General features: G+C 35.7%; 3 protein-coding genes across 10 annotated transcripts in view; 1 reads left to right on the top strand and 2 right to left on the bottom strand.

The window, feature by feature from the left end:
• The window catches only part of DMXL2 (Dmx like 2), a 56,144-nt gene extending 46,289 nt beyond the window's left edge, over positions 1–9,855 (top strand). For 4 of the 7 annotated variants that reach the window (XM_049812864.1, XM_049812862.1, XM_049812863.1 and 1 more), the window contains 11 exons: positions 387–449; positions 845–931; positions 1,016–1,137; positions 1,880–2,015; positions 2,644–2,704; positions 2,791–2,918; positions 4,504–4,581; positions 5,157–5,248; positions 5,834–5,886; positions 6,995–7,212; positions 8,373–9,855. In XM_049812864.1, coding sequence (XP_049668821.1) covers positions 387–449; positions 845–931; positions 1,016–1,137; positions 1,880–2,015; positions 2,644–2,704; positions 2,791–2,918; positions 4,504–4,581; positions 5,157–5,248; positions 5,834–5,886; positions 6,995–7,212; positions 8,373–8,582 — 1,248 coding nt within the window. In that variant the 3' untranslated portion in view covers positions 8,583–9,855. The remainder of the gene's footprint in view (positions 1–386; positions 450–844; positions 932–1,015; positions 1,138–1,879; positions 2,016–2,643; positions 2,705–2,790; positions 2,919–4,503; positions 4,582–5,156; positions 5,249–5,833; positions 5,887–6,994; positions 7,213–8,372) is intronic. The other 3 variants (XM_049812867.1, XM_049812866.1, XM_049812865.1) reach the window with 1 other exon arrangement.
• Positions 1–14,972, bottom strand: part of AP4E1 (adaptor related protein complex 4 subunit epsilon 1) — a 320,304-nt gene that overhangs the window by 125,789 nt on the left and 179,543 nt on the right. The gene's annotated exons all lie outside the window — the stretch shown is intronic.
• Positions 11,288–14,972, bottom strand: part of GLDN (gliomedin) — a 39,587-nt gene continuing 35,902 nt past the window's right edge. For both annotated transcript variants that reach the window (XM_049812881.1, XM_049812882.1), the window contains one exon: positions 11,288–12,508. In XM_049812881.1, the coding sequence (XP_049668838.1) occupies positions 12,052–12,508 (457 nt within the window). In that variant the 3' untranslated portion in view covers positions 11,288–12,051. The remainder of the gene's footprint in view (positions 12,509–14,972) is intronic.

The raw sequence follows: 14,972 nt of genomic DNA, 5'->3' as shown, positions 1-14,972 counted from the left end.
AATATGAGGCTTTACAAATTGCACCAGTTACAACTGTAATGAGTTCTAACTGAAAATTTAAACCAACACATAAGTACCATGGGGGAAAAAAAAGTATACTATTTAATATCTTTAAGAATTCCTGTAAGTATGGAGTTTGTGTGTGTATTATTCCTCCATTTATTTACTATATCATACATTTTGTGTTCATCTAGGAGGCATTACATTTTAAGTGAGTTTGTTTAGATTCCTGTCTTAGTTTCTGTGCCTTTTATAAAAAGTTGAAAATACATTTGTCATCATTTACTGACAGAGTGGCCTTTAAAATCTAGTTTGGAATGTTTCATTCTTCTTTTATATTTGTTTGTGCATGTGTTTTGTGTTTGTGACTGTGTGATGTTATGTAGTCTGTAGAAGATCGTGTGGAGCAGGTCAAACAAAACTGCGTAGCAGAAGATCACAAAAACAAGGTAGTATCCCTTCTCCCAAACCTCTAGCACATTCTTAAAAGTTCTGTGGAACTGGCTTTCCTTTCTCTAACGTGACTAACAGAAGCTATATGTTCTGTGTAGTCTGTGTGACAGGCTTTTAATCAGTGAATTAACTTTGGATGTCCTGATAATTGGGATGAGTGAACACCTTGTAAATAGTGTTGCACACACAACTTTGTGTTTCTTACACTCAAATATAACTTTTGGCTTCTAGAACACCAAAGAGTATGAGAAGTCTAAAGTCTAGCTTCCTAAACAATGCTGAGGCCACTGAACTTTTCTTGCATGAATTTTGTATAGATTTTTGCAGTCTGAATGTACCACTAAAAAATGGATTTTCATGCTAATTGAAATTTCTTATAAATGTTTTGTAGGTTGAAGCAGATCTTGGCTACCCTGGAGGAAAAGCAAAAATCATTCACAAAGAATCAGATATGATAATGGCATTTGCAGTTAATAAGGTAAGCCTCAAATACTACAATAAGTGTAATAAAAAGATCTTTTTTAATTATAGTTAGTATAAATTTTCTATTTGTGTTGCATAGGCAAACAGCAATGAAATTGTTTTGGCATCTACACATGATGTTCAAGAACTTGATATTTCAGCTCTACTGGCTGCTCAGTCATTTATATGGATTGGGGAAGAATATGACAGAGAGTCTAAAAGGTAGGATAGTTTCTTTGTTGTTATATTAAGAGTATTGGATTACTGTGAGGCTGCATATATAATACCTGTGTAAGCACAAGTCAATCATGCAAAAAAAGTTTATTACTCTTCTTCAGTAGGTTTCAGATTGCTTTACAAAGGAGTGAGGGAAGGCAAAGAATAATTACTACTGCCTTTGTTTTACACATGGAGGAACTAAGGTTTTGAGGGGTTTGAGTATTTTGGGCATATCTGCGCTGCACAGTGAGGCAAAAGCCTATGGTGTCTAATAAAGGAAGCACTGCCTTAAAAACACTGCAGTTGCATCGTTGCAGCATTGAGTCTAGTTGTGGTAGCTGATGCTTGTTGTATAATGCAATGGCCTGAATTACTGTCTCCTCCATTATTGTGCTGACAACTGTGAAATGTATCAGTTGCAGGAAGCACTCATCTGTACCACACTCTATTGTACAGAATAGATATAGACACGTGGGTCAGGAATATTTCAACAATATTCTTCTCAAGAGAGCTTATATTGTCAACATCAACCACAGTTAGGAACATCTGTTGACATTAAACACCTATAGCTTTGGAGCACATGGAAAGCATTTGTACAATCTAAGTGCAGGAATTATCAATTTATAGTTTTATTTTCACCACTTTCTCTACCCACTGCCATTAGGCTCTTGACAGTGAGATAAATGAACAGCACTGGTAGCAAAGAAACATTTGTTGAAAGCAGAACACTGCTATTCTTTTACAGTTCTGATGATGACTTCCGTGGTTCTACCACAACACTAACTCAGTCAACTGCACCATCTTTTGGAGTGAATCAGATACAACCATCTTCATCTATGCCATGGTTAGGCAGTGGTCAAACTAGCACTGGGGCTGGTGTGGTAAGTACTTTTGTTGCATGCAGCTCAAGGAGACTTACTTTTTTTTTTTTTTTAACTGTGTTATTTAGTAGAGAGACCTAGTGTGCATTAGTCATCATACTGTTAATTCAGTGTTGTAAAAGGCCTACAATGACCAAGACCTAGCCAAAAAGAAGGCCAAACTAAGCATTTTCTTCTATATTGTGTCGTAGAAAATAATGGGACAATCAGTTTTTTATGTTTACAGGAACTTTGAGGTAGGACCTGGAGTTTCTGGGGACAAAAAAACAAACAAACAAAAAAAAAAAAAACCACACAAAAATAAGAAGCCAACCAAAACCAGAACAATCCCAAACTTGAAATTCTTGCATTGGGAATAATATCAAAAGCATACACATCAGCATGTGTTTAAGTTCTTTGTATAATAGAAGATAACATTAATACTGTTTGAACTTTCATGTCTAAAAAAGCTGTCACAAACAGGCTTTAATTACTATACTGCAACTACACATTAGATGCAAATAATTTTAGCTTAACAAGCTTTTTTTATCTGGGGGACACTCACCATGTAGTAGTATAAACAAAACTGAAGAGTATGTTTGTGTCTTTTTTTCAAAATTATTTTAATTTTTATTTGTTTTATATGAAGCTTATTAAAAGAAATCTGAATAACGTCAAGAGAATGGCTTCACATCCAGTCCATCAGTATTGTAAGTGAATCATACTTACTAGTACAGAGTAGATAATTTTCTATGAAATACTGTAGTATTAATGAGCATCTATCTTTTAATCTTAGATCTTACAGGAGCACAAGATGGTAGTGTTCGAATGTTTGAGTGGACAAGGCCACAGCAGTTGGTATGCTTCCGGCAGGCTGGGAATGCCAGGGTTACAAGAATGTATTTCAATTCCCAGGGCAATAAGGTAGGTACAACATTTAGAATTTTGCCTTTTTTTTCTTTCTTTCTTTTTTTTTTTTTTTTTTTATTCATAAGGAAACATTTGCTTGTGCTGTGACCTCTAAAACAGTTTTAACTGGTGACACACAAAACTCTTAAGATAACCTAGAATGATGGTATAGGCAGTATCGTATCATTCGTTTTGGCTGCATAAGGAAGCTTTGTAATAAACACTGACCCTTACTCTCCTTTCCCTTCTGTCAGCTTCACACTGCTATCCCATTTGCCATATTTTCAGACTTTTTGTTTTCCCTGTTCTGAAATCTGTGTTCTCATATGGTGACCTTTTTAAATTAAACATTTTAAAAAAAAACACTGAGCTTGCTTACTTATTTTATAGAAGCAAATTTGTATCAATCTAGGCAGGAGTTTACAAGAAGTACTCCATTCACACTTTACATTCTGGCCAAAATAAAGTTTTGACAGAATGCATTACCTACAAGATATATATAATACCGCCTATTAGTTGAAGAATGCAAGTATACTGCAGTACAGTGGAGAGCAGAAAGAGAGTACAAAAGAGCTATACACTTTGGCCAGAAACGGCTCTGTGAGGTATATGAGATGCAGACAACAGAGTGGACAAAGAAAGAAATTGGGAGGAATACCCACCCTCCTCAGGTTTTTCATGTTGCCCATTCTGTTATTTTAGCAGGTCTTGTCTGCATTTTACTGACAAACTATTTAACTTTATTATAGTTAAAAGCCATACAAAATGAATTAAAGGAGTTTGGGCATGACTGTAAGATAGCTATAAAACCGCAAAGGTCAACATTTAGAAATAGCTGGAAATATAAAGTATCTCCCAGCATACCTATTTTCAGGTAGCATAAAATCTCATTTAAACCTTTTTTAAAAATTAGTGTTTTGATTGTGTTTTGAGATGTTGCAATCTTAACATCACATCAGAATCAATTTTAAGTAAGAAATTAAGATGTACTAGTTGTCCCCACTGCTTCACATGGAGATCACTCAGGCAGGACTCATGAAACCTAACTAAAAGGAGAAAATATAAAAAATAATTCAAATATTTCTAAAAACATTTTGTAAAATACTTATAGAGTATGATGTATAGAATATACAGCATTAATTGTTATGCATTTTCATTAACAAATATAACTCAGTCATTTTACCATTCATGATATGGTACAGTCCTTCCATAATTGTTGTTATCATGCATTTATGGCATACTGTCATGCATCGTACTTTACTAAGCATTTTCAAGTAGAGTCATGGAGCAATGATACCTCTAAGCTTTAGCATTTAACATTAGGATTTGAAAGATAAGCTTGCACACTTAAAAAGGCTCCATTTCTAGAAAAGCATTAGGTATATAGGAGACCATCATTAAATAATCATTAAACATTCAGCACTGAACTCACTTGGCTTCTAAACTACTTTTTTGTACGTGACAATTGTTGATATTTAATATACAGGCAGCAGTTTGGTGTGTTAGGTAGGTTTTTTCCTGAAGTCAGCTGTTTACTGTCATGAAGTAAGCACCCAGTAACCAGTACGTTATGCTAATAAATGCAGTTTCTTCCTTGCAGTGCGGTGTTGCTGATGGTGAAGGATTTCTAAGCATTTGGCAAGTAAACCAAACCACCTCAAATCCTAAGCCCTATCTGGTAAGTAAACAGAAATTTTTATTTTTATTTTTTATAGAGGAAAGTTAAGTCTTTAAGACAGGCTAAGAGTGTAAGAGTTTCACTGAGATGTTTTTGATTTTACTGCTTTTTAATTGGCATACTTTGTCAAAACAGTACATCTTTGGAAGACTAATTGTCCATAACCATAAGCTGCAATGTAATTACAAATACTACTTCAGCAATACCCTTGATTAAATTAGAAATCAGAGCTGACAGTAATGATTTTACAACACCAAGACTTAGTAAAAACACACTCTTCAATTCTTTTCACTGCTTCTTAACTGTACATGAAGACCATGCTTAATTTGAAATTCAGGCTATTGTGATATATTGTGGATTTGTTATAGTTAACTTTTTTAGCATCTTTTTATTTTATACTGGATTTTTAATCCATTGTTCCGTTCTCTGAGGTTTCAAACTGCATTGCCTATCAGTTTTTAAACTTTGTTTAAAAGACTGCTTCTGTTATGCTATCAGTGACATCAGACTGATAGTAACTTTTGATGCAGACTACAACTAGTAAGATTGCATCTTTTTTGTTTTGTTTTTAATAGAGTTGGCAGTGCCACAGTAAAACCACAAGTGACTTTGCATTTATAACCTCTTCAAGTCTAGTTGCTACATCGGGACAGTCCAGTGATAACAGGTGTGTTTAAAGAAACAATGAGGAATTTCACCAAACCTACCTATTCATCTCCATTAACTTGCTAGCTCTTGTGCATTTATGTGTGGCTGACATTTTAAGGCTCAGTGTTCTAAGCTTTATTACAGCTTGAACTTGCCAGATGATTTCTTTGAACATCGTTCCTTCAGTCACGTTTCCCAAATTTAGTTTTTGTGAGGAGTGATCAACAGTTAACCAGTTTTTTGAAGGTGTATTCCAAAGGCAACTAGTTTACCATTATGTTGTTGCTGGGGTGAGAAATACGTTCAGCAAAGGCAAGGTAATTCTTTTGCTCTGAAAAGAATAACTTCTCTAATTTCTTGGTACAACCTAGGATTAGTACATATCTTAAAGGTAGAAAGTATAGTTCCACTAAGAAGCATAAAAGAGCATAGAAAGAATTAAAGCTCTTAACTCTTTGCATATGCTGTCCAATGACTGCAGAGAGTCACAGGCTCCTTGTTCAGTTCTGCCTTCTAGACTTTGACAAAAAAGCAAACACTTTCTGAGTCATGTCACCCCATGAATCACTTGGCAACAGGCTGTAACGACTTTTCCCCCCCTCAGAAACGTGTGCCTCTGGGACACCTTGGTTTCATCTGGTAACAGTCTTATTCATGGTAAGTACTACAGTGAAAGTTAGACTTCTTATTGACTAAAGAAATATACCATGTGTATGCATTTGGGGCAAGGGGAAAAATTTGCACTGGGGAGCTGGTCTAAAGCATTGCACACTAATGCATGCACCAGAAGTAGTACTATATAGTCTCTAGCATGACGTTAATCTGTTCTATATAGAAAAGTATGAACAAAGAAGGTCATACACAAAGCTGGTTTTGTGACAGTATTAGTAAAGTCTGAAATATATGAATAGTGTCCTGAAAAAAAAAATTAACAGCTAATTAAGGCTGCATTATTGAACTTTTATGTGTACGCAGGCTTTCACTTAAACTGGCACTTATTAATTAATATACCCAGTACTCTGTTGAAGCACAGAGGAAAAGATAATTGTCAGTAATAGTAGAAGCAACTCCTTCCGTCTACTGTGCTTGTCTTTCAGCACTTGGACTTGATTCTTAAGAAGATGTTTGTGTCTGTTTGACCAAGTGCAATAATTTTATCTTTATGTAACAAACTAAAGCAAAATCCTATCATGTTGTGCTATGAAAGAAAAATACATACAAATCCAAATATAATATCCTGGGCTTTTAAAAGAGCAAATTCAACCATCATAAGCATCTGTAAACAACTGCAGTACTTGAATAAGCAATCGGTGCATTCTGAGATTCATATTTTAAAACTAGCAGATTGCACATTTCAGCCTTATTTTAAAGATATTGAGTCAGGGCTCCTATGAAAAAAGGTTGGGAAATTAGAATATAGTAATACGTATCTATAAGGTAATTAATATTTACTTTAATTTTTTAATTCAGGAATTTAACTGAACTTAATATGGTGAAATTTATATTTTCTCAATTTTTTAAATTCAGGTGTGTGCCTGTATTCTAAAATAAACTAGACCACGTATCATCCTTCCTTGTGCATTAGATCTATACAGCTTTCAGGAGAATAAAAAGCTGTCAGCTGATACGACACTACCCATATGAAGGAATGTACCTGTCCAAGTTAGAAAATATTCAGATAACAATTTATAGAAGAAATGCATTTTAAGATCGAAAGCTACTTACAGTTTCAAATCTATTAAATTCTGACATTTTTCTTCTTCAGCCTTCACTTGTCACGATCACGGTGCCACAGTACTTCAGTATGCACCTAAACATCAACTGTTAATTTCTGGAGGTAGGAAGGGATATATCTGTATCTTTGACATCAGACAGAGGCAACCCCTTCACACCTTGCAAGCGCATGAATCAGCTGTTAAGGCCCTTGCACTGGATCCTTCTGAGGACTATTTTGTTACAGGCTCAGCAGAAGGTAATATGAAGGTAAGTTATCAGAGGAGCTGAATTGTATAAGAGAGTATTTAGCTGAAGTAGTGTATTGACATATGTTGATCAGCATGCTGTAAACAGCCAGATGAATGCGGTAACAAAACAAAAACAAACCAAAAAAACCCAAACATGCATTTGATATACAGGATGCTTGCCTTAAGTTTATAATGTAAACTTAAATATACTAATATCCTTCTAAACCAAGTAGGTTTTGTTCTCTGCTAAAGAAGATTAAACAGTCTTTTTGAAGTTGTGTGACTGAATTTTAAGCGGATAAAGCAAAGTGCATGATTCTGAAATCTTACCTTTATTTGTCTCTGTTAAAAATGTTTTGCCTTTGGGTATTTCCCTTTGTAATACAGGAGGCGCTCAGTAACTTCAACATTGTGTAAAGTTTCTGTAACGTCAAGTTATGTGTTTTTTCTCTTGATGCTGTAGCCTCAGACAGCTACTGAGATGTCATAGTAGTAGGAAACAAACAACAAACACCACCCCCCTACCCCGCCCCCAAAATACAGCTCCTGTTTTAAAGGGCTTATTTGCCGCATACTAAAGGAAGGAAATACAAGAGCATGGTAAAGAGAAAGAGAATATAGTTTCTTTCTTTGTAGCTGGACTGCATACTGTTTAATAGATGCTTTCTGTGTTTCCGCACACTTCACTGGCTGGTCTTGATGGGGGCTCCTGCAACTTAAGGCACAACAGACAGCTCAGCAGGAGTGCTACCACTCTGCATGCTTATTAATTATGCAGCTTACTCTCTGCAGCATTCCACAGCAGAAAAGCATTTACAGCTGCTGGAAAGCTGACAATAGTCATCTTGGACAAAAATGGAACCTGTCCATTTCTGCATTTTTCATGGGGCAGGGGGTGGGAAGCTGGGAGGGACACTACTGATAAGGTAACACAGGGCAGCTTCACCCTGCCGAGTAACCAGCTGGTCCACATTAAGGTAGCCTTACACCATCTTGCCTTATGCTTCATCAGGAGACTCTCAAGATGCTTGGACTTGTAATTGTTGCTAATAGACAATAAAAAATACACTTTGTCTTTGTTGAATAGGGTTTAGAACAGCCAAGAATCTGAAACATTAGGGAAAAAATACAAATCCTAATTTTAATCTCCTTTTGTCATTTGTCATTCTTTTGATACAGGTGTGGAGACTGACTGGCTATAATTTAATTCATTCATTTAAAAATGAACATGCTAAGCAGTCCATTTTCAGAAATATTGGTGCTGGTGTCACCCAGATTGAAACTGTGCAAGGCAATCGTATCTTCTCCTGTGGAGCAGATGGCACGCTGAAAATGAGGGTTCTTCCCAATGCTTTCAACGTACCTTCAGGCATTTTTGACATTCTGTAGTGTTATGTGAGCTAATCCTGTTTTTATATAATGTCCCTTTAAGTAGCTAAAAACAGTGATATGCACTGTGGAAAGAAAACATTTTGTTTCCTTTCAAAGAGTTACTGCAGCATTAAGTATTATGGGGAAAAAGATTAAAAAAAAATACTTTTACAACAGGTATATTTTGAGTATGCCCATAAGGATCACTGGGGTGGAAATGCATGTACTGTATTGTAAAAGCAAAGAATTAAACCTAGTACAGTCAGTCACAGGTGGGGTTATTGCTTAGTAACCAACAAGCTGCATTTAAGTAAGTGTATTGTAAAGATTCTGACAATTGTCAGTCACTTAACAAGCACTGTGGCTTTACAAGTCAGTAAGCATTTCTGATGTGATTCTGATTATTTTTATCCCAGTTCCCACTAATTGAAGCATGTGTACAACTTCTCACTGTAAAATAGTTTAGTTTTAATTAAAGGTACTCGATGTATTTGATTTTTGCAAGAAAGTGTAATGGATGCAAATGCCGTGGAATGTGTGCAATCAAGAATGTACTATGAGACATGTATCATTTTATGCTGAGATATTTTTTTCCCCCAGTTAGTATTAATACACAGTTGATACTGTAACTTGCACATCAGCACATTTTTAAATGTGATGTTTTTTAATTTGCACACTATTTTCCTTTTTTTCTGACAGCTATGTTTTCTATTAGACACCTGCCTTTACTTTAGGAATGTATTGTAAGCACTAAATGTTTATAGTGAAGACATCCATGACTCTAGTAAGCTTTTAGTTTTGAAATCCATTTGTCCCGAAAATACTTCATTAAACGAAGCTGTTAAGAGAATACCAATGGAACATATAATGCCACATTTCAGATGAATGTCAGGCTTTATGTGGCCAGCTAGTAAATAGTGGATAAAAGTGGTAATTAAATTATTACCACAGTATATTGTATAAACTATGCAGAGTTCAATATTGTTTGCTTGTAATATAACTAGCTACTGTTGTCAGATGTATTTTTCTGTTGTAAACAAAAAACATGTTCTTAAGAGACTGGAACGGATGTCTGCGTATTTAAATGTTTAACAAACTGTCTTATTCCTCCAATGAAAATTTTGATGTCTGTGCTGTATTGTAAAGTATACTAGAATCAAAAGCACCTTTCTCCAAAGGTGATTTTAAATTGCAGGCTGTGAAGTATGAGAAGTATGAAAAGAAAGAAGAGTAAATGTCATTGTTTAGTTTTCCCTTTGTAATTTAAATAAATTACTTTTATTTCATGGAACAGTCCATTCCAGAACTCTTATTTAAATAGATTTAACTAAACCTCCAGCAGACTAACTGGATACTGCCTGAGCTAGCTTTAACTTGACCTCACACTATACTGAGATAAAAAGGATTAGCTGTTTGCATTTTATTTTCAGCTGTCCTAGAAAAGCATAAGGCTAACAGAATTTAGTTCTTCATTTCCAACAAAGGCCGCTGCAAGAAACACAGCCTGGTTCTGTCACTGAGAAAAGAGGCAGAATTTGCTGGCCCTCATCTTCCAAGAGGTTGATCTGAGTGTTTCAACAATGACATTCAGAAATTTAACAGCATTTAAGGTAGGCACGTTATCTAAAAACTGTCACATCTAGCTTGAACTGTATTTGCCCAAGTATATTGCTGACCTTTTTTTTTTTTTTTTTTTTTTTAGCCAAAAAGTCTACTTTGTTAGTACTATAATTCAATTTTTGAAAAAAACACCACACAAACACACCATGAAAAAAACTTACCAACAAAAAAAAAAAGAAAGCCACAAAAGTCAAAAGAAGCCCACATACACAAAACCATAGCTCTGGACAATGAAGTTTTGCACTCTTTATAGATAGAGATAGAATTCTTGGTATATGAGTTTTGATGTATATACTAGTTCAAAGTATTAATTATGCTTTTTTGTTTCCCTCTGCATCTCTCCCCTTAGCATGCAAGGCCTGAATCCTGGCCTTAATGCAACCAGCCAGTATGCTGAGAAGAGAGGATGCATCTCAGGCCCAACCATCACTGTATCACACACTGAAGCTTAGCTGCCACAGAGGCATTTTTCCAGCACATTTGCTAGACAAGGTTCTGCTGGCATAGATGTTCCCAAATTCATTAATCCCTTTGATGGTGCCTGGATGTCACATAGGTATTAAACAGCTCAGTGCAGTTCAGGGTTTAAGTGATACTTTGCTTCTAAGTATTTGGATGAGCTCCATGAACTTTACCAATATACACAGGCAGCTTAGAAATTCAGACAGGGGTTTTCTGAGAGCATGATTCTGAATATAAATACATGAAGCAACAGTAGGGATTTGTGTTTCAATGTTAAATTTAGAAATCTGAAATACCAGAACAAAATTAAAAATCAAGAAGTTCCTATTATTTCTTACCTCCAGCTCTCAAAAATCTGAATGTGAATGGGCAATTTCTAAATAAGATTAACAACACATTAAGTCACTATGCACTGTGATGAATACATGCATTCCTGCTCCAGATACTTTATTTTTGAAGAATAGCAGCAAAAACATATACCCTTCATTTTATGATTTTGTTTGTAGGGATGGATGTAGGGAAAAATTTTTTTAGAAATACACCTTCCTATAATTAAGTATAGTTATAAGCAAGTTACAGTGGTATAGTTTACATGGCAGTGAGGGGCAAAGAAGAGTCTGCAGCAATACAAGCAACTCAAACACTGTTAAAAAGGGAATTTTAATCATAAATTTTACATCTTCTCTTCAATTTTAATACCTTGTTACTTTTCTTCCCACACTCCATTTACTAAACACAATTTCATGTATAGTCAATATTTAATAATGCCATTATTCCCATTTTCCTTGTACTTGGGCTGGATTTTGCTTTTGATTATGTAACAGTTCACTGGACTTGTCAAATTTGAAGCTTTCTGGTTTTTTCCTATTTAAACAACTATTTCCATCCCCATTAATTTTAACAGCTGTATATCTTTGTCCAAAAAAAAGTTCACAGAGAATCAGTGAAAAGTATTAAGTGAAAGTGGCAAAAGTATTTGTACACAAGAGTTCATTATTTAGACATTTATACTAGACCATAATCACTGACTAGAAAATGATTGCAGATAAGATGATTGCAACTGAAAGTTATAAATAGTCTCTACTGAGCACATGACCACAGAATAATCAATGTACATTAGATATAATTATCAGCTGAATAACAGGGGAAAACCAAAAGCAAGTCTGTGCTGTGTGCCAGCTGCAACATTGAACAGCTATTCTTTTACAAAGATGAGAATGGCCTATATAATTGAAGTGTATTTATACAAAGACGCCTAATCTCCCTTTTATGCACACTCACAAACCACCATCAGCGAACAGAAAATTATACCAAGTGAAGAGACCTCCATGTGTATGTCATATAGCTTTAAATAATCTGTTTAGGCAAACATGGCTCCCATACATGACATTTTAACATATATTCATCAGCCAAAATGTACAGGGTATACCATTAAGCTCCCGTTCTCCCAGGTATACAAATTCTTATCTCTTAGACTGTATGAAAGCATAGCAAGAACAGACCGTGAAGACCGTAACTCAAACCTTGCATCAATCTGCTTCTCTTTCAATAAATCAAAAGCAAAACTTACTGTCATATCCTTAGTATCAGTCACATACATAATCCCACATGCTATGAATGCGTTACCAGCCTTAGACTTAGGATATGTAGTATTGATATGCCGAATGACTGAAAATGTTTCTTCATCAATATGTGCTACTATTATATTTTCGTCAGTGCTTGAGGCATATATAATCCAAAGACCCTTCTCATCCACTGCTACGTTGAAATAAGTCTTCGAGTTAGAAAAGAGGTAGTTACGACCATGATATAAGGCATTTTCAATTAGCAGTGTCCCCAGCGATGCTTTATCAAGCCCAAGTCTGAAATGAGATAAAGTAAGTATTTGGTATGTTATGTTAAAAATTGATTTTTATACACACTGTTGGTTGAATCAATTCAGAGTGCATTATTACTGATAGAAGCATTGTTGAAAATACATGAGTTCAAGGACCATTCTGATGTCTTTCAAGATAAAGTACTCCACTCAAAGCACCTTCCAAAACACTATGAAAAAATTCCAAAGTAATAGCCAATCTAAAAGGTGCACAAGAGCATGAACTCGCTTTGGTAAGTTTCACTTTATTTAGCGTATAAGCTTTATTATCACTAGGATGAAAGAAGCAACTAAAAGGAATTGGTATGAAAAAGGATTAGATACAAGGTGAAGGCCCAAACTTGTGAAATGGAATCTGTACAGAAGTTTGCTTTCTACTAAGTGGAAACTAAAGGGAGAAAATGTGATTGACTAAACCAGCATGAATACTGGGCAGGTTCACCTAGTCTTAGAATTCCTCTTTTGAAAACAGTTCAGATAATGCAGTGATTTGCTCAAGTGAACATCAAAGGAATAAAAAAAAATCTACTTTTGCAGAGCCAAAATTCTGACCTCATGCTAGCCTCCAACAGGACAGCCTGAATGTCTCATCTCTGATGCATAAAATTGTTTTTATTCCTTGAAATTCCTTATTAGGATGATAACCTGAGGACAGCCTGAATGTCTCATCTCTGATGCATAAAATTGTTTTTATTCCTTGAAATTCCTTATTAGGATGATAACCTGAGGACAGCAGCATTGAGTGGCTAAATTGAGTTCCTCTACTAGTTTAAGAGGGTAATCAGCTGCTATCAAGACACATTTGCAGTTAGCATTTAATCACTGAATAATTCAGTGCTTTAGCAGAAAAGGCAGAGACAGTATGCTTTATCCTTTTAAGTAATGCCTTCTGTAACGAAGCACTTTTCATTGCCTGACTTCTGTCTAACTGTATAGCTCCATTCCTCAAATGGATGAAAAACATTACTCAGTACAGGAATCTCCTACAGTTACAAAGATTTTCTTAAAAGACAGGCTTAATGACAGGAATATTTCAGATCCAGGAACTTACAATAGAAGGAAAAATACTAAAAGGATAATTTTTCTGTGGAAGAGATGTATTGGAAAAATCATTCTAAGTCAAGAATGACTAACTAGATGATTCCCCTCAGCTTTTGTAAAACTCATTGTCCGCAGCAACTCCATGTTCCAGCAGCATGTATGTGCAATAAAAAAGGCTTCAAGGCTGGAGAAGATTCCTGAGAAATATGTGTCAACCCAGTTAAACTTGTTAGTTGCTTCACATTTGTAAATAACATCCTGCAAGGACAAGGGCTAGAAGGACAGCCCTTAGCAGGAATAGTCACATAGAAATGCAGATTTTTTTTCTACAAAGAGCCAACAAGATAAAAAGCACCTCAAGATTCATTAGGAACATGCAAGACCTGCAACACAGAACACCCTGTCTTTTCCCCTTTTATGTGAAAATCCTGAAGGGAGCAGAAAAGTGAGATTCTCTTCTGCTCCCCCAGCCAAGGACAGTCTAGTGTAGAACTCCAAATGCTTCAGAAATCCCTTAATCTTCTGGCACCTTGGGGTAAATGACAAGAAATAGTGTAATATTTTCATCAATCGCAGGGAACTTAGCCTACAAACACTTCTTTGATTGCTAAGATGAATGAAGTCAACCAAAAACAACAGAGGTAGGAAAGCATGTTATGAAACAAAGGAAGAAAGGACAAAGGAATCAATGTCAGGGATCTGACCGTCATGAGAAAACCTGCCAAAGATCAGACATAGTCTTACCAGCTTTCAAATACAATAGGAAACTCCTTTTAAATATTTTTTCAACATCTGCAAACTGAACCAACAAGGTCCTCACCTGTTCTTTCCATTAAATCAATACAAAAACTCCCAGAAGCTTTTATGCAGCCCAAAATCAAGGACTCCACTGTCACGGAATTGATAGTGCCTCATTCTATCTGTGCTGAAGGTAAATAATCTTAGAGTGAATAACTGAACAGAAAGGCCATCTCTCAGCAACTTCAGAGAGGTTTTGAAAATTCCACAAATAGCTTGCGTTCATCTGTATGTCAAGGCATTTCCCAATTAACAGTACCCAAGCAAAGGTGAGGAACCTCTCTCCTACCACTATGTATCGCTTGAACAGAGGTGGTCTTTTACAGATGTATAAATAAAAAGCCCTGAAGATATTTAAAGGAGGTTGCCAAAAAGTGGGCTTGTCTTTGGCAGAATAAATATTATAGAATCCAAGCAGCTTGCTCACATTCCTTGGCATCCAAATGAATCTGGGAAGGCAGCACTCACACCTGCTTGGGAATAGACATCAAAGTATAGTGATGTTCTTGGCTCAAACATCAGAGTCATGTAAGAGAACTTGAAAGCAGATGCAATCTTTCACTTGCCCTTGGACTGTCTTTCTTTGGCTCTCCCCACAAGACGAGATTTTG

The sequence above is a fragment of the Accipiter gentilis genome, chromosome 10 (genome assembly GCF_929443795.1).
Source record: "Accipiter gentilis chromosome 10, bAccGen1.1, whole genome shotgun sequence".
NCBI lineage: Eukaryota > Metazoa > Chordata > Aves > Accipitriformes > Accipitridae > Astur > Astur gentilis.
This window is presented reverse-complemented; position numbering and strand designations above follow the sequence as displayed.